Here is a 21,672-nt window from a genome sequence, read left to right as displayed (position 1 = left end):
ATTGAACTAACATTATGTGTTAAAAGAAAAGCTTTTGAGAGATTCCACTCTTCTATAGGCTGAACCAATTTAGCTATAATTGTATTCTAAAATGATTTATCATTGACAGCATCTGTTATATAATGTATATGTTAGTTACACAAACCATCTGCTTTATGCTAGTAAACAGCAGTTCATTTTATGGTGCTGTATTAAAAAAACCTAAAAAAAAAACCTTGCTTTCTGTCACCGGATAAGGAATATATTTTAGTAAACCCTTTTTTTTCCCCTCAGCTTCTTTAGTGTTGCTATATACTCAGCTGGTTGGGTATTGGTTGTGGATATTATGATCTCACAAGAGGAGGGGTCTCAAATTCTAATTGCTTTTGTATATGGTTTAGGGAAGGGGTGGGTCTGTATAAACCAGGAAATGCAATTATAAATTACAACCAATTCACTCGTATACAACACAGAAAAGCACAGAGCAAGCTGCCTTTTCAGTCTGGTGGTTTTCAACGGCCATGCAAAAGAAAAATACACTCACTCCCTTAAAGAGAATTCAATGTATTTACTGAAGCAAATTTCTTCCTAGGCTTGTTACAGGCAGGAAGTCACGGAAAAGAGGTATATTCAGAAAGCTAGTTTAAGAACTGCTGTCTTTTGCAAAGAAGTAACAAGACATTTTTTTTACATAAAACATGGATCTATTCTGTGGGACATCTGGGCAGCTGGGATCCAAATTCTGGGTAAGTTTTTTATTTTTTTAAACTAAATAGGATTATCACTGGGATAAAATGTATAAATCATAAACAAACTAAAATTTGTTTTATTACTATATTATAAAAATAATAATATTATTATATAATAATATATATTATATATTATTATAATATAATATATATTATATAATAATATATATTATATTATATTCCTAGATGGAACAAGGCTAAAAATAGTGATTCAGTTTTGTGGAATATTTATTTTTTATTTTTTTGTGGTGCATAATTTGATTAAGAACTACAAAGTAACATTATAATTGTAGATGAAAAGAAAGTGACCCTTCATGATCATTTAAAAAAAAAAGAAAAAAAAGTATCCTTTATAAAAAAATAAATAAATAAATAAAATGAATAAAAGAGGGTATCACTTTTTTTCTGAAATGCTTATTGCATCAAATATATTTTTTACTTTAGCTGTTTTTTCTCTATATTTCTAATTTATTTTAATTTATTAATAAAATAATTATTAATTTGTATTAAGACAATTTATTGGAACATTTGCACAATAAAATATTTTTTTCAGTTACTTTCTCTTCTACATTCTAAACTAAAACAAAATTAGTCAGTTAATTAGTAACTAAATTTATGATTTTCTCTGATGTAATTATTTCCTTATATTCTTCAGATTATTTAATTAAATATACATACATTTAGAATTCTTTAATAATACTGTTGTGAGTGAATGGTGGTAAAAAGTAATTTTCTACACCAACAGGCTTTTATTCTTAGAAATAGGAAGAACATATTAAGAAAATAGTATATTTTTATATTTAATTGAAGCAAAAAATTATTTATTTTTTTTACACCAAAATTGCATCTGAGAGCAAGGTAGAAAAATGTTGTTACAATTGTTATGGATATATTTTTGTTTTTGTAAACTGCAATATTTGAACAATAAATGTTAAACCGGAAACAAGTTAGTACACCCTCCACCAGTGAAAGTTGAGTTGCAACCATACATACATTTTGAATACACATGCTGACACTGCATAATTTTGTCACTGCAGAGAATAATAGATGAGGTAATAATGAAAACACGTGTCATGTGATATGTGCCAACCATTTGGGATCAGAAAGTGATAATAGTATAAACTACCTCAAATTGTAAACTCCTATTTCAGCCTAAGGCTTTAAAATAATACTTAGTCGTGTTAATTGCACAATAAACAAAAATTGAGTAGCATATTTACATATCAAGACAGATAAGTATTCCCGATTCTTAGAGATATCCTCGTCACGCATAAACTGCTGCTAGGAATTCTTGATAGGAATATGCAAATAAGATTCTTAGTGGGCCAGTTACATTAAATACTTGGGTCTAAGAGGAAAAGGAATATGATAAAACTGAGTGTGTGGATCACAGACTTAAAGAGCGGCATCACCCAGTATTAATTAATTAAAATATTTAGTGATTCATAAAATAGAAAAAGTATTAAATAATTACATTTTCTTAAGATATAAATACTTAAAAAAATCAGTAGAAATACGTTTTTTCCACATGTTGCAGTTGGAGTATGCTCATGCACTCTAGTAAGAAACTTGAAAAATATCCAAGGAAGTTCTATTTAGCTGCCAACTAGGGCCTAGTTTCCATTGAGGTGGTAAAGTTTGGAAACTGGTGGTAACTTAGAAAATCTCCATAGACTTTAATGGAGATAATTTTTATCACCAGTTTCCAAACTTTACCACCTCAATTGAAACTAGCGTTAATATTGCAATCCCAATTCTGCAAAGCAAAATAATACATTTTATGAAATTAATGTCTACATGTGACACAACTACACAAAAGGTAAAGAATTAAGCTCAAATTTAATTGATTGCAGGCAATTACTCAAGGGTAGTTGTACTTAATTTGGGCCAGATTACGAGTGGAGCACTAACAATTATGTGCGAGCGATAAGGGGTTATATTGCGGGTGTTTGCGCACGTCGGATTTTCCGCTGAAGTAAATGCAATTCAAGTTAACTTTCCTCGGGTTAGCATCCTCAGAGTTGTAGTTAACTGTTTTGCAAAACAAAAAAGTGTCACAAAAACATATAAAAAATACATTACAAAGTACAGTTACACTCATAATAACACTATCTGATAAAACAATATTTTAAAAAAAATATTGTACCAAATAGTTATAAGGGCTCAAGGATATGAGGTCTCAGGTGCAATGAAAAAAGGGCTTTAACATACAGATATAAACATATACATCTCTAAATATGTGTGTGTGTGTGTGTGTATATATATATATATATATATATATATATATATATATATATATATATATATATATATATATATATATATATGTGTGTGTGTGTGTGTGTGTTTATTTATTTACAGACATATATACACATATAAACACATAAATACATATGTACACATATATACACATATAAACACATAAATACATATGTACACATATATAGACATATATAAAAGTGCATTGGAGCACTTTGCAGTTAAGAAGATGAAAATATCTAAACACATATTTATGCAATATTCATATTTAATAATGGTTTTAACTATGTATTTACTGTAAATATTTCACATTCCAAGGTTCTGCACATAGCAGAATATGTTCTATGTAATTCTAAATTGATATTCCTATATATATATATATATATATATATATATATATATATATATATAAATATGTATTTATGAATAAATAGAAAATGTTCTTCTATATGAAGAACATTGGAATGTGAAATATAAATTTTTTCATGTCGGGTTATCCCACGAGAATATGTGATCAAGTTTGTGATTTTAAAATCACTTTAAAAATAAAAAGATACAAGCAAAAAAAAAAAATCTAACACTTTAAATTTGGATTGTTACCTCCAAAAACAACAAAAAATCAATATCTCCAATGTTAATCTTCAAATTTTGTTACAAAAAAATTAAATGTGCATAATTAATGACAATCAAAATGGCAATTTTGGGGGTTTAGCAATTAAATCACAGGCTAAAGAACCTACATGTTGATTGATTTTAATAGTTTTTAGTTATGCAAATATGGCACATGTGTGCAATGAACTTGTGCTACAAAACCATAGAGATATTTGTGTCTCTTTTAAGGGGATCTGATTAGGGCATTATGGGTATAGTGGGCATGTGTGTTTGTTGGGCTATGGGTTTCGCTAGGGTAAAGATGCTTATTATTATTTTAAACATTAATTGATTGAGCAAGCAGAGTGTGTATCTAGTGATGCTGCTTCCTATACATGTGCATTTGTTTTCAGACGATTGTGAAAAAATAATCCATATTCATTACATTCCTCACATTCATAACATAAACTGCCTTTAACGAAAAACAAACAAACTAGATGTATGCAAATGTATTGACTTATTTGGCTCACTCAGCTTCATATATTTCATATAACTTGAAGAGACTATAGGGTCGATTTATCAAGCTGAGGCGGACAGGGGCGCACATACGCACCCCTGTCCGCCACAGCTCGCCTCTTGTGAGTGCTGAATTGCACTGTCGGAATTCAGCATTGCACACAAGGGCTATTTTGCACTTGTGTGCAACGCAGCCCCCTGCCCTCGCACAGCCAATCACGAGCGGGCAGGAGATGTAAAGCTCCCCGGTCGGACAAGACCCCGGAGATTGAAATTCGCCACCTGAGAGGTTAAATACGGAGTGCAGGTTCTCATGTGAAAACCTGCAGTCATATGCAGGCAAAGCCTGTCAAAGAGGTTGATAAATCGACCTCATTGTATGATCTATTTCTTGTATATTATAGCATTCTCTATACTTCTCAGAACAAGACGTACATTTATTCCCAGACAAGTATAAAAAAGGACAAATTTTTCCAAACTTGCTGTGTCCACAAACAATAGACAAAGAAAAAAATGAACAAACCAAATCCATATGAGAAAAACGTTAAGGGCTAGATTACAACTGGAGCGCTATTTAGTGCTCCTGCTCGAGCATTGACTTTGCTAGAAGTAAGATTTTTGCGCACGTCAGGTAGCACTCGTATTACAAGTTCATAGTAAAAGGTTTTTACACAAGCCCTAACCCAACGCCCACAAAAAGGCGGACATCGAATATCGCAAACCCATTAACGTATTCCCCCATAGGCTTCAATGGAGCACGAAAATGTCCGCATGCAAACCTGATTGTATTTAACCAAGGGTGCTAACCCGAAACTAAATATTAATATTTCCGATTCCAATTTTCACATAGCAGAATATATTCTATTTATTCTTAAATATAAATATATATATATATATACAGTGTAGGAATATCTATTTTAAATGTTAATGTTTAACTTCTGTAACTTCCAAATATAAACAGTGTTAATAAATACCTTTGCCTGGCTATAATTTTTTATAAGTAGCTGTCTACATCTGTTAGAACTGACAGTTACAGCTCTCAATACCACCTGTCTCAGTTCACCTGCCTATTTCATCACTCAAAAAGGATGAGCACAGAACACCAAAGACATTGGTAATTAAAGGGACAGTGTACTGTATTTTTTCTGCTTTAATGTTTTCCCATGGATCTCTTTTTATCTGCTGGAGTGTATTAAATTGTTTACCAATAGCTCCTTTACCTCTATTTTGTCATTTTAAATAGCTAATTCTGCCAGTTGTATCCACACCTATGCTGAAATTGTCAGTATCTTAAAGTGATGGTAAATCCTAGCATTTGTGAAACGCTAGGATTTACCAGTGGAGCAAATAAAGGGGACTTTCATTCATGAAGTATAAAACATTTCATGCTGAAAGTTCCTTTATTTGTCTAAAACGTTCGCCGCACTGAGCACCTCAGGCCGCCCACAGCAGAACACTATCACTGAGGTGAAGTTTCCACCTCTTAGCCAATAGCTGTGCGGGCCAGCTGGCAATATGCCGGATAGCTAGCACGCTATTGGCTAAGATCACCTCACAGCAAAATAGCGTTCTGCCTTGGGCTGAAAAATGAGAGGATTGGGTCTCCTTTCTTCCAGACATCTGTATTTTGTAAGTATTCTCAATAAAACTTGTATGTTTTACATTTGAGCCACTTGAGTTCAGCCGCTTCTTTCAATTTTGTACTTACGGCTTGCTCAGCTGTTCAAAGTGCACCGCACCTAACTATATTTGGAGCACTCTGCTATCCGTAGTTCACCTCCGTACATACCCGCGACCACGTCATTACGATGAAGGATCAAGTCCGAATCTAGAGTGGTGCTGTGTGTTTTCTCGTTCTGCCATGGGCTGCCTGAGGCGCTCAGCTCGGCAAACGCTTCCGACAAATAAAGGAACTTTCAGCATGAAGTATTTTATTCTTTATGACTGAAAGTCCCTTTTTTTGTTCCACTGGTAAATCCTAGCATTTCACAAATGCTAGGATTTACTATTGTACACTAGATTTTTCTTTGCATAAATGTTTTGTAGATGATTCATTTATATAGCCCATCTGGTAGTTTTTTTATAAAAATGTATAGTTTTGCCTATTTTTTCAGAATATTGTGCTGATTTACAGACTCGTAACCAAGCCCCACAGTGCCAGATGTATACACACGTTTACAGACTACTGCTGGCTCCTGTTTATGTTATCTGTCTTTTCATATGCAGGGAAGGTGGGAGGTGGGGAGTGTCTGCTATTTTTGTTTACCACGCCCCTTTCAGTGGGTGTTCCAGACTACCTCATCAACAGTGCTAAACTGGGAGCTTCTAAGTAAGTTTTTAAAAGCTTTTATACTTTATAGTAGTGCCTATTACATGCAGTTATATAAAAATTGGTGTATACTTATCCCAGTGTGAGGGTGTGATATTGAGATACTAGAGATACTACTATATTCCCTTTACATTGTCCTCTCTATATATTGGTGTTTGCCAAGGCTAGATTGGAATACCAGGGCACCAGGAGATTTCCCGATGAGCTGCAGCAGCTGGGGCCGGCCAGCTACAATTTAAGGGGGTGGTGCTGATAGTGAGGCTATGCAACTGTATAACCCCTTCTCTGAGCTATATGTCTTAAGGTCTCAAAGTATTTCCTTGAAGGTTTTATGTCCTACATCATGAACCGTTTTTGTAGCCCGGCTTTGAATGATTTCTACTGTCAAGTCAACTTTTGGCACATAGGAAAAGTCCATGTATATCAATCATCCATTTTAAAATTATATATATATAATGTTGCAGGTAAAGTAAGAAATTGTGTAATCCTAGCATTACCCGCGTAAACCTGACATTACCCAAGCGGTTGTGTGTAAAGCCTGATGTAACATGATAAATCTCAGAGTGCATCGAGTCACTGCATCAAACATATATATGATGCACTGTAATTCCCCCATCTTATCTTTTTTTTCCTCTGCCTGGGGGGTTAAGGGGGGCAAAGCCCCCCTTGTAAACCTCATTCCCCAAGGTTCACTTGGGGTGGATGCCAGAGGATCAATGGGGCTCCTTCCTTGAACCCCCCAGGCAGAGGCAAAAAAAATTGTGTAGATGGGGAAATTACATTACATCAGGCTTTACCCACAGCCACTTGAGTAATATCAGGTTAACCTGAGTAATCCTAGGATTACCCAATATCTGACTTTATCCTTAACATATATAACTTTACCGATAATATAATATATATATATATATATATATATATATATATATATATATATATATATATATATATATGACACAGTATCTCACAAAAGTGAGTACACCCTTCACATTTTTGTAAATATTTTATTATATATTTTCATGTGACAACACTGAAGAAATGACACTTTGCTACAATGTAAAATAGTGAGTGTACAGCCTGTATAACAGTGTAAATTTACTGTCCCCTCAAAAAAAGCTCAACACACAGCCATTAATGTCTAAACCGTTGGCAACAAAAGTGAGTACACCCCTAAGTGGAAATGTCCAAATTGGGACCAAAGTGTCCATATTTTGTGTGGCCACCTTTATTTTCCATCACCGCCTTAACCCTCTTGGGCATGGAGTTCACCAGAGCTTCACAGGTTGCCACTGGAGTCCTCTTCCACTCCTCCATGACGACATCACGGAGCTAGTGGATGTTAGAGACCTTGAGCTCCCCCACCTTCCATTTGAGGATGCAACACAGATGCTCAATAGGGTTTAGGTCTGGAGACATGCTTGGCCAGTCCATCACCTTTACCCTCAGCTTCTTTAGCAAGGCAGTGGTCGTCTTGGAGGTGTGTTTCAGGTCGTTATCATGTTGGAATACTGCCCTTCAGCCCAGTCTCCAAAGGGAGGGGATCATGCTCTGCTTCAGTATGTCATGGTGTGCATATATCCACTGCTACATACAAACCCTACATATTCAAGCATATGTATGGATATTTATATAAACCTGTTTTTCACACTGTGAATGCATGAACTTGGGTTCTAGGGAGCCTATATATAACAATAATCTGTCATTTTCTATTATAAACTAATATAATTTCATTCTTAAACACATTAAGGGGAAACCAAATTTACATTATACTATCCCTTTAAAGAGATTTAAACCCATAATAAGAACATACTCTATTATGTTAGAGTGTTTCCTTACTGCACTATTGCTTGCTTACATCTATGTGTTCAACCCCACAAAAGGGTTAAAAAAATCAGCTCAGGGTCAGCAACGCATTGATGATCCTGAGGTGAACACAACCTGTTTTTAACAGCTATGCACAAATGCCTCCTCTGATTGGCTCAGTGGCAGTGCCTTCTAGTTCAGGACCAGTAGTGCATTCCCTATCCAGAACTATCTTTAGCTATGTGTTTAATAACCTCTTTACAGGAGGTAAACAAATAGGTATAGGCAAACAATAGCTCAATCATAACATTGCAACCTGATGGGGTTTTTTTAATAGAATGTTAAAAAAGTGAATTTGTCTTGTTTACTAGAAGCCTTTAATCTATTGAAACATTGTATTTCTAGATATATACTGAACCATGAATACAGCCCTCTCTCTAGATAAAACCTGCCCTGTTTATTGCATGATAGATAATGTAAAGGTACAGTAAAGTTCTCTTGGTGGTATCCATTTGTTGAAGACTGATCCTAGGTGAGCTATGGAGCAGCAATACAATGCACTACTGGGAGCTAGCTGGGGGTTGGCGGCTGTACATATATGTCATTGGTTCAACCTATTTGCTCTAGAGCTCTCTTTTCAATAAAGGATACCAAAAGAACAAAGCAAATTTAATAATAGAAGAAAATTGGAAAGGTGTTTGAAACTGTATGCTCCTACTGAATCATGAAAATGTAACTTTATCATCGCTTTAATAGTACTCCGTACACTAGTGTTAAACAAATTCACTTTTAACAAAATAAATCATCTTTTTATAACTGTTTTTTAATGAATACAAAGGATGTGCTGATCTTCAAATACAAATGAATACATAAATATACTTTTAACTCACTGTTTAACGTGTAAAGGAGCGGCTTATCAGTTGTCCATCCCTCATATACACAATCTTGCAAGGGATATGAAACCCAATCATTTTCTTTTGTGATTCAGACAGAGCTTACCTTTTTTAAAAAAGCTTCAAATTTACTTATATTATCAAATTTGCTTTGCTGCTTCAATATTCTTTGTTGAAGAGATACCTAGTTAGGTGTGTGGCGCACTATGTAGCAAGAAATAGTGCTGCCGTCTAGTGGTCTTGCAAATGGATAACATTCTTGCAAAATTGCTGCCATATAGTGCACCAGACATGTGCACGCTCCTGAGATTAGGGCTCTGCTTTTCAACAAAAAATTCCAAGAGAACAAAGAAAATTTGATAATAGACGTAAATGATAAAGTAGTTTAAAATTGCATGCAATGAGGCCTATTTATCAAAGGTCTTGCGGACCTGATCCGACAGTGCGGATCAGGTCCACAAGACCTCGCTGAATGCGGAGAGCAAAACGCTCTCCGTATTCAGCATTGCACCAGATGCTCACAAGCCCTGCAGACTTGCGGCCAATCGGCCGCCAGCAGGGGGGTGTCAATCAACCCGATCAAACTCGATCGGGTTGAATTGCGGCTATTCCTGTCTGCCTGCTCAGAGCAGACGGACAAGGTTATGAAGCAGCGGTCTTTAGACCACTGCTTCATAACTGCTGTTTCTGGCGAGTCTGAAGCCTCGCCAGAAACACGGGCCCACGAGCTGCTTACGGTGCTTGATAAATGGGCCTCTATATCTGAATCATAAAAGAAAGATGTGGGGTTTTATGTCCCTTTAATATGCACATTGTTTGATTACTTTTCTCTTAATTAAAAATAGATTACCTCTGGCATTAAAGGGCATGATTCAGATACAGCATATCATTTTACAACTTCCCAATTAGCAAATTTGCTTCATTCTCTTGATAACCTTTGTTGAAGAAGCAGCAATGCACTACAGGGAGCTAGCTTAACACATCAGGTGAACTACTAACAATTGAAGCTCCAAAGTCTTTACTCTTTAAGGGGACATTAAACACCTTAAAGATATTAATATAAATGTTTTACTTACACGTAGTAAAACAACTTTGCAATATACTTTTATTGTTTATTTTGCTCTCCTTTCCTGTAATTTAATTCTGAATATTGTGTGCCTTCCAATTCATGTTAAACATGGAAGTGCAGACACCGTTATATTGCACACAGTCATTGGTTGCACACTCTAGTACGAAATTTATAAGCATTTATAATTGGCCTCAGCTGAAAAGGTAACCTAAGTTACAATATGGCGGCAAACACTTCTTTATGGACATTAACTTTAGTTAAACAACTAATATAAATTTTAAAAATAAATGTACAAATTATTCAAGCAATCATTTATTTAGGGCCAGATTACAAGTGGAGCACTAAATATCGATTTCATGAAAGCGATATTTGCGCTCCACTGTATAATACCAGCGCACGCTGATGTTTTTTTTTCAGGCCGGTGACATAACCCTTTTTGAGTATGGTGCATGACTTTTTTTTACAAATCATCCACAACATACTATTAACTTTTATATTTAATTAATTGGATGTCCCTTAAATGAAATTACATTTGAGTTTTTTATCCCTTAAATCCGAATATACCACTTATTAGAGAGAAGCTAAAACGAGATACATCTGCCTGTGTGTATATATATATATACAGTATATATATTTTATGTGTATATTCTATAACTTGACAAGTGACCTTGAGATGTTGCTATTTTAAATGTCAATGTCATTGTGGGAAGGAAATTAAGTTACTGTGAGATACATTCATGGAAATGAAACAAGCCTGGAAATGTCAGCCATTTACAAAAGAAAAAGCTTTTAAACCTTCCGAAGGAAATTATTGCTGATACTTTACAACAAAGACAATTTGCTGAAATAAAGTCAATCAAAATAATTTCCTTGTTTAATATCATATCATTAAAGTGATAGTATAGGACTTACCAGTGCTATAAATAAAGGGGACTTTCAGTCATGGAGTATAAAAAAACTTTAAGTTAAAAGTACCTTTATTTGCCCGTGAGTTTATGCGGAGCTGAGCACTGGTTTCCCAAAGAGGTAATGTTTCTTCCTCTAAGCCAATAGCATGCTAGCCATATGGTATAATGCAGATTGGCTACCATGGCTATTGGCTAAGAAGTGGAAATAATACCTCATTGAAAAAATAGCGTTTTGCCGTGGGCGGCCAGAGGCGCTCAGCTCGGCATAAACTTGCGGGCAAATAAAGGTACGATTTTTTTATACTTCATGACTGAAAGTCCCCTTTATTTATAGCACTGGTAAGTTATAGCGTTTCAAAAAAACTAGGATTTACCATCACTTTCATAATTAGTAATCAAGAATTACTTTGTTAAATCTGAATAAAGATAAAATCTATTTTAATAGAAATTGCTCTGAATTTAATTATTAAATAAATTTTCTTTGATAACTATGCAAAGGGGATACACATAAAGTTGAATTCAAACACACAATGCACTGATTTTCCTGACAATGGGCACATCTCCCACTCTCCCTCGGGATCCTTGTTAGTCCCACCCAAACTACCAGACACACATGAACCTCCTGGACACACCCACCTTTATCCCTGCCCCTTCTAGCCGTGGCCCTGCACATAAATTACCAATGGGCCAGTACCAACATTTTTTTAACCTCCCAGAAATCATCTGGCAGTTATAGGGGGAGGTATGCAATGGATGAGCCAATCAAGAGCGGCATATGCATAAAGCTACCAGTCAACCGCCGTATTCTGCTCCAAATTGACAAGGGAACTTATCAGATGTGCAAATTACAATTTCAGTGTATTTTTTTCTAGTAATTTAAAAAAATGGTTTAGTAGCTTGTTAATCTTGTGAAATGATATATACAGTATATATATATATATATATATTATTTTTTTGTATTATTTTTTTATTGATTATTATTATTTGGTTTAAATGGACATGATTAAAGATAAACAAAATTGCTTTTTTGTGTGTTTAGGAATTACATCACATGTGAAAGTACCTGCATGTTGATTAATCTATTTTAATAGAACATAGGTTAATGGCTCACATCATCTATTTGCATCACACAGGGCCATTTATAGAGAATTTGGCTCCCAATTTAAACTGTGCGCCCCACCCAAATGTTATGTTAATTCCAAGAGTCCCAGTCAATGATTATAAACCTGAAAATTCCAAAATAAAATACCCCATTAAAATAATATATATATATATATATATATATATATATATATATATATATATATATATATATATATATATATATATATATATATATACACACACAATATACAAATAAAGTGAGTACGCCCCTGTGCAATATCACTTAAATGTCTCTTAAATCAGTCACTCTCCCATAATAAAATCTAACACTTCAGAAAGAATTATAGGCAGAGTTATGATCTTTTTGGTTAGTATCTCATACATAAATGTATGTTTATAATATTCCACAAAGGAGCACTTAAAGGGACACTGAACCCAATTTTTTTTTTTTCGTGATTCAGATAGAGCATGCAATTTTAAACAACTTTCTAATTTACTCCTATTATCAATTTTTCTTCGTTCTCTTGCTTTCTTTATTTGAAAAAGAAGGCATTTAAGCTATGTTTTTGGTTCAGAACCATGGAAAACACTTGTTTATTGGTAGGTGAATTTACCCACCAATCAGCAAGAACAACACAGTGTGTTCACCAAAAATGGGCCGGCATCTAAACTTACATTCTTGCATTTCAAATAAAGATACCAAGAGAATGAAAAGAATTTGATAATAGGAGTAAATTAGAAAGTTGCTTAAAATTGCATGCTCTATCTGAATCACAATAGAAAACATTTTGGGTTCAGTGTCTCTTTAACTTTACTCTAAGTTATTTTTAAATTATATCCATTACAGCTATTTATCAATAAAAGGTGGACAGAGGAGTACATATTCGCCCCTGTCTGCTCAAGCTCTTCTCTTAAATAAGATAAGATAAATCCTGAGTGCAGGTTCTCTTGTGCAAACCTGTAGTCAAAGGGAGGTGAAGGGCTTGATAAATCGAGTTCTCTGTAGCCAAATCTGAAGATGTTAGGGTACTAGACAACTACTGCTGGCAAGTTGTTCTCTAAAGAGACATGGAACCAAAACTTTTCTTTCATGATTGAGATAGAGCATAACATTTTAAACAACTTTTCATTTTAGTTGAGTCCAACTTTGAAATAAAAAATCAGGAAATGCTTTAATTTAATAAAGCTGTCGCTAAGATCCCTGTACCAAGTTTTTAAGAATGGAACAATGTTAGACAGATTAGTATTTTAAGTTAAAGGGACATGAAACCCAACATTTTTCTTTTTCTTATTTTTCATGACTCAAATAGAGCATGTGATTTAAACAATTTTCCAATTTATTTCTGTTATCCAATTTGCTTAATTTTCTTGGTATTCTTTTTTGAAGTAGCAGCTATTGCACTACTGGGAGCAATCTGAAGACATCTGGTGAACCAATAAAAAGAGGCATTTTTGTGCAGCCACCAATCAGCAGCTAGTTCCCAGTAATGCATTCCTGCTTCTGAGCCTAAATAGATCTGCTTTTCAGCTAAGGATACAAAGAAAATGAAGCAATTTAGATAATGGAAGCAAATTGAAAAGTTGCTTGAAATCACATGTTGTGTCGGAATAATGAAATATTTTTTTCATTTTCATGTCCCTTTAAGATATATTTAAATACACAGCATACAATAGAAGATAACAAACATAAAAAATGGAACTGCTTTTGTCTTCCTTTTTGTTTTACTTTTTAGTTGTATTTTTTTTTTTTAAACAAAACATTAATGTTCTGGCAGTTACAGAATACATTCAACACTCTCATTTTTATTTCCTAGAAATTTGCTTCTACCAATTTCAAGATGCCAAAGACAGAACTTTGGAACTGTATAGTTTTCCAGAATGCGACGCATAAATTAACTATATGTAAAGTTAAAGGGACACTGAACCCAAAAATTTTCTTTTGTAATTCAGATAGAGTGTGAAATTTTAAGCAACTTTCTAATTTACTCCTATTATCTATTTTTCTTCGTTCTCTTGCTATCTTTATTTGAAAAAAGAAGGCATCTAAGCTTTTTTGGGTTCTGAACTCTGGACAGCACTTTTTTATTGGTGGATGAATTTATCCACCAATCAGCAAGGACAACCCAGGTTGTTCACCAAAAATGGGCCGGCATCTAAACTTACATTCTTGCATTTCATATAAAGATACCAAGAGAATTAAGAAAATTTGATAATAGGAGTAAATTAGAAAGTTGCTTAGAATTTCATGCTCAATCTGAATCACGAAATAATTTTTTTGGGTACAGTGTCCCTTTAAAAAATAAAATAATAATTAGGGACATGTAAACTCTCTTATGTAATTCACTGAATGCTGTAAGAAATATGCAGCTGTTTTGTATAATTTTGCAGCCTCCAGTATCTCTGGAACACATTTCTAGGTGGATTGGAGGCGCTTGTTGTAAATGGGGTATGACTAAGACTAAAGCCCTGCATATACACATACAGAGTACTTCAAATCTCAGTCCTGGGGCGCGATCCGATATAGATCGCAGTTTGCGGCGCAAGCGAGGGAACCCACGTCGCCCGCAGTTTCAGCTCACAACTCGAGCCATCCAATATGCGGCGCCGTCACTTGCTAAAGTGGCGCAAGTCTCACAAACCAGCGATGTCCAGAAATCTGCGTAAGTACAGATTTTTGGAGTCGCCAGTGACTTGCGCCACGTTAGAAACTGCCGGCGCCTATAAAACCTGACTAAAGTCTAAATCACCCGCACTGTCTAACACGCCTCCTAAACATAGCCCGACACGTCTAACACGCCTCCCTAACAAAGCCCGACACGTCTAACCCTCTATCCGCTATCCCCCCTCACTATCCTAACAATAAAAAAGCTATTAACCCCTAAACCGCCGCTCCCGTACCCCGCCGCAACCTAATAAAGTTATTAACCCCTAAACCGCCGCTCCCGTACCCCGCCGCCAGCTATATTATATCTATAACCCCCTAAAGTGAGCCCCTAACACCGCCGCCATCTATATTAAAATTATTAACCCCTAATGTAAGCCCCTTACAACCGCCACCATCTCTATTAAAATGATTAACCCCTAATTTAATCTACCTACCCCCGCCGCCAGCTATATTATCTATATTAACCCTAAGTATATTATAGTTAATATAGGTATTACATTATATATATTAACTATATTAACCCTAATTATATTAGGGTTAATATAGTTAATATAGTTACTATAGTATTTATATTAACTATATTAACTCTATCTAACCCTAACACCCCTAACTAAGTTTATATTAAATTAATCTAATTCATTTATAAACTAAAATATTCCTATTTAAATCTAAATACTTACCTATAAAATAAACCCTAAGATAGCTACAATATAATTAATAATTACATTGTAGCTATGTTAGGGTTAATATTTATTTTACAGGTAAATTGTTAATTATTTTAACTAGGTATAATAGCTATTAAATAGTTATTAACTATTTAATATCTACCTAGTTAAAATAATTACCCAATTACCTGTAAAATAAATCCTAACCTAAGTTACAAATACACCTACACTATCAATAAATTAAATAAACTACAAACATCTATCTAAAAATACAATTAAATAAACTAAACTAAATTACAAAAAAAACAAACACTAAATTACAAAAAATAAAAAAAGATTACAAGATTTTTAAGCTAATTACACCTATTCTAAGCCCCCTAATAAAATAATAAACCCCCAAAATAAAAAAAATTCCCTGCCCTATTCTAAATTAAACAAATTTCAAAGCTCTTTACCTTACCAGCCCTTAAAAGGGCCTTTTGTGGGGCATGCCCCAAAGAATTCAGCTCTTTTGCATACAAATACAATACCCCCCCCCCATTACAACCCACCACCCACATACCCCTATTCTAAACCCACCCAAACCCCCCTTAAAAAAGCCTAACACTACCCCCCTGAAGATCTCCCTACCTTGTCTTCACCACACCGGGCCGAACTCCTGATCCGATCCGGGCGATGTCTTCCTCCAAGCGGCAAAGAAGAATTCTTCCTCCGGCGATAGGAAGAATAGGTGTAATTAGCTTAAAAATCTTGTAATCTTTTTTTTATTTTTTGTAATTTAGTGTTTTTTTTTTGTAATTTAGTTTAGTTTATTTAATTGTATTTTTAGATAGATGTTTGTAGTTTATTTAATTTATTGATAGTGTAGGTGTATTTGTAACTTAGGTTAGGATTTATTTTACAGGTAATTGGGTAATTATTTTAACTAGGTAGATATTAAATAGTTAATAACTATTTAATAGCTATTATACCTAGTTAAAATAATTAACAATTTACCTGTAAAATAAATATTAACCCTAACATAGCTACAATGTAATTATTAATTATATTGTAGCTATCTTAGGGTTTATTTTATAGGTAAGTATTTAGATTTAAATAGGAATATTTTAGTTTATAAATGAATTAGATTAATTTAATATAAATTTAGTTAGGGGTGTTAGGGTTAGATAGAGTTAATATAGTTAATATAAATACTATAGTAACTATATTAACTATATTAACCCTAATATAATAAGGGTTAATATAGTTAATATATATAATGTAATACCTATATTAACTATAATATACTTAGGGTTAATATAGATAATATAGCTGGCGGCGGGGTAGGTAGATTAAATTAGGGGTTAATCATTTTAATAGAGATGGCGGCGGTGTAAGGGGCTTACATTAGGGGTTAATAATATTAATATAGCTGGCGGCGGTATGGGGGATTAGATTAGGGGTTAATAATTTTTATATAGGTGGCGGCGGTGTAAGGGGTCAGATTAGGGGATAGATAAGGTAGATGACAGCGGTGTAAGGGGTTCTAATTAGGGGATAGATAAGGTAGATGGCGGCGGTTTTAGGGGCTCACAGTAGGGGGGTTAGTTTATGTATATGGCGGCGGGGTCCGGGAGCGGTGGTTTAGGGGTTAATAACTTTATTAGGGATTTCGGGGGGGGGTCGCGGTTGACAGGTAGATAGACATTGCGCATGCGTTAGGTGTTAGGTTTATTTTAGAAGATCACGGTTGACAAGGAGATAGACATTGCGCATGCGTTAGCTGTTAGGTTTATTTTAGAAGATCGCGGTTGACAGGGAGATAGACATTGCGCATGCGTTAGGTGTTAGGTTTATTTTAGCAGCCAGTTTAGGGAGTTACGGGGCTCCAATAGTCAGCGTAAGGCTTCTTACGGCTGCTTTTTGTGGTGAAAATGGAGTAAGTTTTCTCCATTTTCGCCACGTAAGTCCTTACGCTGCATATTGGATACCAAACTGCACTGGTTTGGTATACCTGCCTATAGCCCAAAAAACTACGGGCGGCGGCAGAAATATACGCGCGTAACTTCTAGGTTACGCCGTATATGTGATACCAAACCTGCGCAAATATTGGCGTCGCCGGCTTTTGCGGGCGACGATTTTTATCGGATGGACCCCTTGACTGGCACAGTGTCTCCAGGGAAGCATGTGCTCTATTTGTAGTTACCAGTCATATTGCTGCAGATTTCTTTATAGTTAGAGTAAAGAAAATGTGATCAAGGCTATAAGCGGGTGATTGTATGGAATGACATTGCTGTGAAAATGACAAGCATGTGTAATTCTTTATCATTGTACATAAATAGTGACATACCAATACAATCTAACTATCAATTCCAAATCTATTTGTTTTCAGCACATAATGCTGGATCTTTTTTAATACTGCTTTAAAACGTATTCTATAGTATGTCTCCCATGTAAACCTCCTTCTATGTCTGTATCTGATCATATCCTGTCCCCAGCATTTTCATTTCCTAATTTCTTAATTTAGCTTAATTAATTAACTAATCCCCACCCAATTTAGTTCTATTTGCATCTATCCATTTGATCTAGTTCTAGTTCTTACTTTTTTCACCTGTGTGTCACTCATCTCCCTGTCTCCACTCAGTTAATTTATTTAACTAAGCTGTCTGCAGAAGCCCTATAAATTTAAGATCAGCTTTAGGGATAGCATTTGCTGGGTTTAGCATTTGCAGAGAAAACCATCTCTAAGCTGCCATCTGTCTAAGTGACCATCTTTAAGTGGCAGCACTAAGAATTAGACAAGATTTTAAGAAGATTTGAGGCAAGCAAAATATTTTCTTTTCAAAACCAATCTTTTGCACTTAATATTCTGCTATGTTTTCCGGACTGCTTTTTCTTTCAACAGTCTCATGCCTATTCCACAGGCATGCTCACATGCTCATACCTTATCCTTCCCCACAAGCAGTTTATATAGGCCCCTCTCTCCTTTCCTCTTCTTACCTTAGCTCTCATGAACTACTTTCTATTATAAAATCTACGTCGCTAAACTGCACCACCTCACAGAAATGCTCCCACTGTTATAAATCTCATTCTCACCTACTCTTACTTTCCATCTTGCTGCTATTAGCATCAGGCGACATCTCTCCAAATCCTGGGCCCACCCTCATTCCCACCACTACCCAATCATGTACTCCTTATAAACACTTTAATAAAAGCAACACATATAACCTCATTTCCATCCAATGCATCCCATACGCACACACTCCTTTCACTTGCGCACTATGGAACTCTCGCTTTGTCTGCAACAAACTTACAACTATTCATAACCTGTTTATTTGAAATGCTTTCACCCTTTTAGCAATTACCGAAGCCTGGCTATCTTCTTACGACACAGTTTCCACTGCTGCACTTACACATGGTGGTCTTCACTTTAGCTATACCCCTAGGTCAGGTGAGAAACGTAGCGGCGATGTTGGGATCCTGCTCTCCCCCTCCTGCACTTATCAGTACCTACCTCCAAACCCATCTCTCTCCTTCTCCTCCTTTGAAGTCCACTGTATTCACCTGTTCTCTCCCCTCTCCCTCAAAGTGGCAGTCATCTATTGCCCTCCTGGACCTACCTCCCAATTCCTTGACAACTTTGTCGCCTGGCTTTCCTCACTACAAATATACCAACCCTAATTCTTGGGGACTTCAACATTCCCGTTGACAACCCGTCTGCCCCTGCTGCCTCTAAACTTCTTTCACTCACATCCTCCGGTCTCTCACAATCCACCCTATTCCCTACCCACCGTGATAGACACTCCATCGACCTGGTATTTTCCTACCTCTGTTCTATATCTGACCTCACCTGTCGCCCTTTTCCCATTTCAGACCATCACCTGGTCACCTATAATATTAATGCAACAGCTAAACCCACTTCTCCATCCCACACCTGTAGAAATCTACATGCTGTGGATCCGCTCCAATTTTCAAAAATCATTCAAGATCTCCTCCCTCCCACTTCCACTATAACATGCCCTGATCTTGCAACAGCCCACTATAAAAAAACCTCTCTCCTCTGCACTAGGCACACTTGCCCCTCCCTAGCTGCGCAAAACATCACACGTCAGTTGCAGCCCTGGCACTCTCAGCAAACATTCTATTTGCTAAAATGCCCCAGTACTGCTGAACGTGTCTGGAGGAAAACTTACTCTGAACCTGATTTCATACACTATAAGTTTAGCATTCGTTCATACACTTCTGCCCTTCACTTAGCCAAGCAAACCTACTTCTCTTCTTTCATATCTACTCTTTCCTCAAAACCTAAATGACTCTTCTCCACCTTTAACTCTCTCCTCTACCCACCTGCTCAAGACCTGGCAGACTACTTTTTAAACAAAACACGTACTATCCGAAGCAACATCCAAACACCAACCTGCAATATTCCATCAACAGGCTCAGTTACTCCCTCTGCCACCCTCTGCATCTTCCATCTAGCCACTGAGAATGACGTTTCTTCCTTACTATCTTCTGTAGGCCTCACTACCTGCCCGCTCGATTCTATCCCTTCCCATCTAATACCCTCCCTATCTTCCACCCTCACTGCTCTTACCCACATCTTCAACCTATCTCTTTCAACCGGCTCATTCCCATCTTCTTTCAAACACGCAAAAGTCACTCCCATACTCAAAAAACCCTCCCTCAACCCTAATTCTCCTGAAAGCTACCGCCCCATATCACTGCTTCCACTAACATCAAAACTCCTTGAAAAACTAGTTTACAATCGCCTAACTCACTTCCTGTCTGCCAACTCCTTGCTTGACCCCCTGCAATCCGGATTCCGCCCCAAACACTCAACTGAGACTGCCCTTACCAAGGTTACTAACGATCTTCTCTCTGCTAAAAATATTGGTCACTACTCTATACTCATCTTACTTGACCTCTCAGCTGCCTTCGACACAGTTGACACACCCTTAGCTCTTTTGGCCTCTGTGACACTGCTCTTTCCTGGATTCACTCCTATCTTTCTTACAGGTCTTTTTCTGTGTCATTTGCTGGCAACTCCTCCTCTTCAATGCCTCTGTTTGTTGGAGTACCTCAAGGATCTGTTCTGGGTCCTATACTCTTCTCAATTTATACTTCTTTGCTGGGTAAACTTATCAACAGTTATAGCTTCAAATGTCACCTCTATGCTGATGACACCCAGATCTACCTCTCCAGCCCTACTCTCTCTCCCTCTCTCCTTTCTCATTTCAGCGACTGCTTATCTGGTATTTCTTCCTGGATGGCCTCTCACCACCTAAAGATTAACATGTCCAAGACTGAGCTCCTTCTTATCCCCCCATCAAGGTCTATGCCGACTTGTGACTTCCCTATCCTTGTTGATGGCATCACCATTTCCCCATCGCCCCAAGTCCACTGCCTCAGAGTTACACTTGACTCAAATCTATCCTTTGTCCCCCATATCCAATCGCTTTCTACATCCTGCCGCAACCATCAACGCAATATTTCCAAGATTCAACCTTTTCTGTGCGCTAACACCACAAAGCAATATATATAATTATATATATATATATTATATATATATAAATAATCCACTCCCTTGTTATTTCCCGACTTACTGCAATAACCTACTTACTGGCCTTCCTCTTTACTGCCTCTCCCCTCTTCAATCCATCCTAAATGCCTCTGGAAGGCTGATCCATCTTTCCTGTCTCTCTGTTTCTGCTGCACCTCTCTGTGAGTCCCTTCATTGTCTCCCCATTCACAGCAGAATTAAATTCAAAATTCTCACCCTTGCATACAAAGCGCTCACCAACACCGCTCCCCTCTACCTATCCACTCTAATCAACAAGTATACTCCAGCTCACCCACTAAGATCCAACAATGACCTGCTCCTTGCATCTGTGACTATCACCTCCTCTCATGCTAGACTGCAGGACTTCTGTCGTGCAGCACCTACCCTCTGGAACACTCTCCCTCGTGTTGTTAGGCTTTGCCCTAATCTTTCTTCCTTTGAATGCTCTCTGAAGACTTTTCTGTTCAGAGAAGTCTACCACCCAACTCAATAATATTTCTTTTACCTAACAACAATTTCCCTCATCTAACTCTGCATTATCATCTTTCTTAATCGTGCAGTCCTCACCTCCTGTTTCTCAACCTCCTACCCTTTAAGAGTGTA

The 21,672-nt window shown here is 36.3% G+C and overlaps 1 protein-coding gene across 1 annotated transcript in view; it reads left to right on the top strand.

Moving 5' to 3' along the window:
* The first annotated feature begins 376 nt into the window (after nucleotides 1-376).
* ABCC3 (ATP binding cassette subfamily C member 3) overlaps nucleotides 377-21,672 on the top strand; it is a 267,779-nt gene continuing 246,483 nt past the window's right edge. Inside the window, exon 1 of the mRNA XM_053708487.1 lies at nucleotides 377-725. Coding sequence (XP_053564462.1) covers nucleotides 678-725 — 48 coding nt within the window. The 5' untranslated portion in view covers nucleotides 377-677. The remainder of the gene's footprint in view (nucleotides 726-21,672) is intronic.

Source organism: Bombina bombina, chromosome 1, assembly GCF_027579735.1.
Source record: "Bombina bombina isolate aBomBom1 chromosome 1, aBomBom1.pri, whole genome shotgun sequence".
In the NCBI taxonomy this organism is placed as follows: Eukaryota; Metazoa; Chordata; class Amphibia; order Anura; family Bombinatoridae; genus Bombina; species Bombina bombina.
This window is presented reverse-complemented; position numbering and strand designations above follow the sequence as displayed.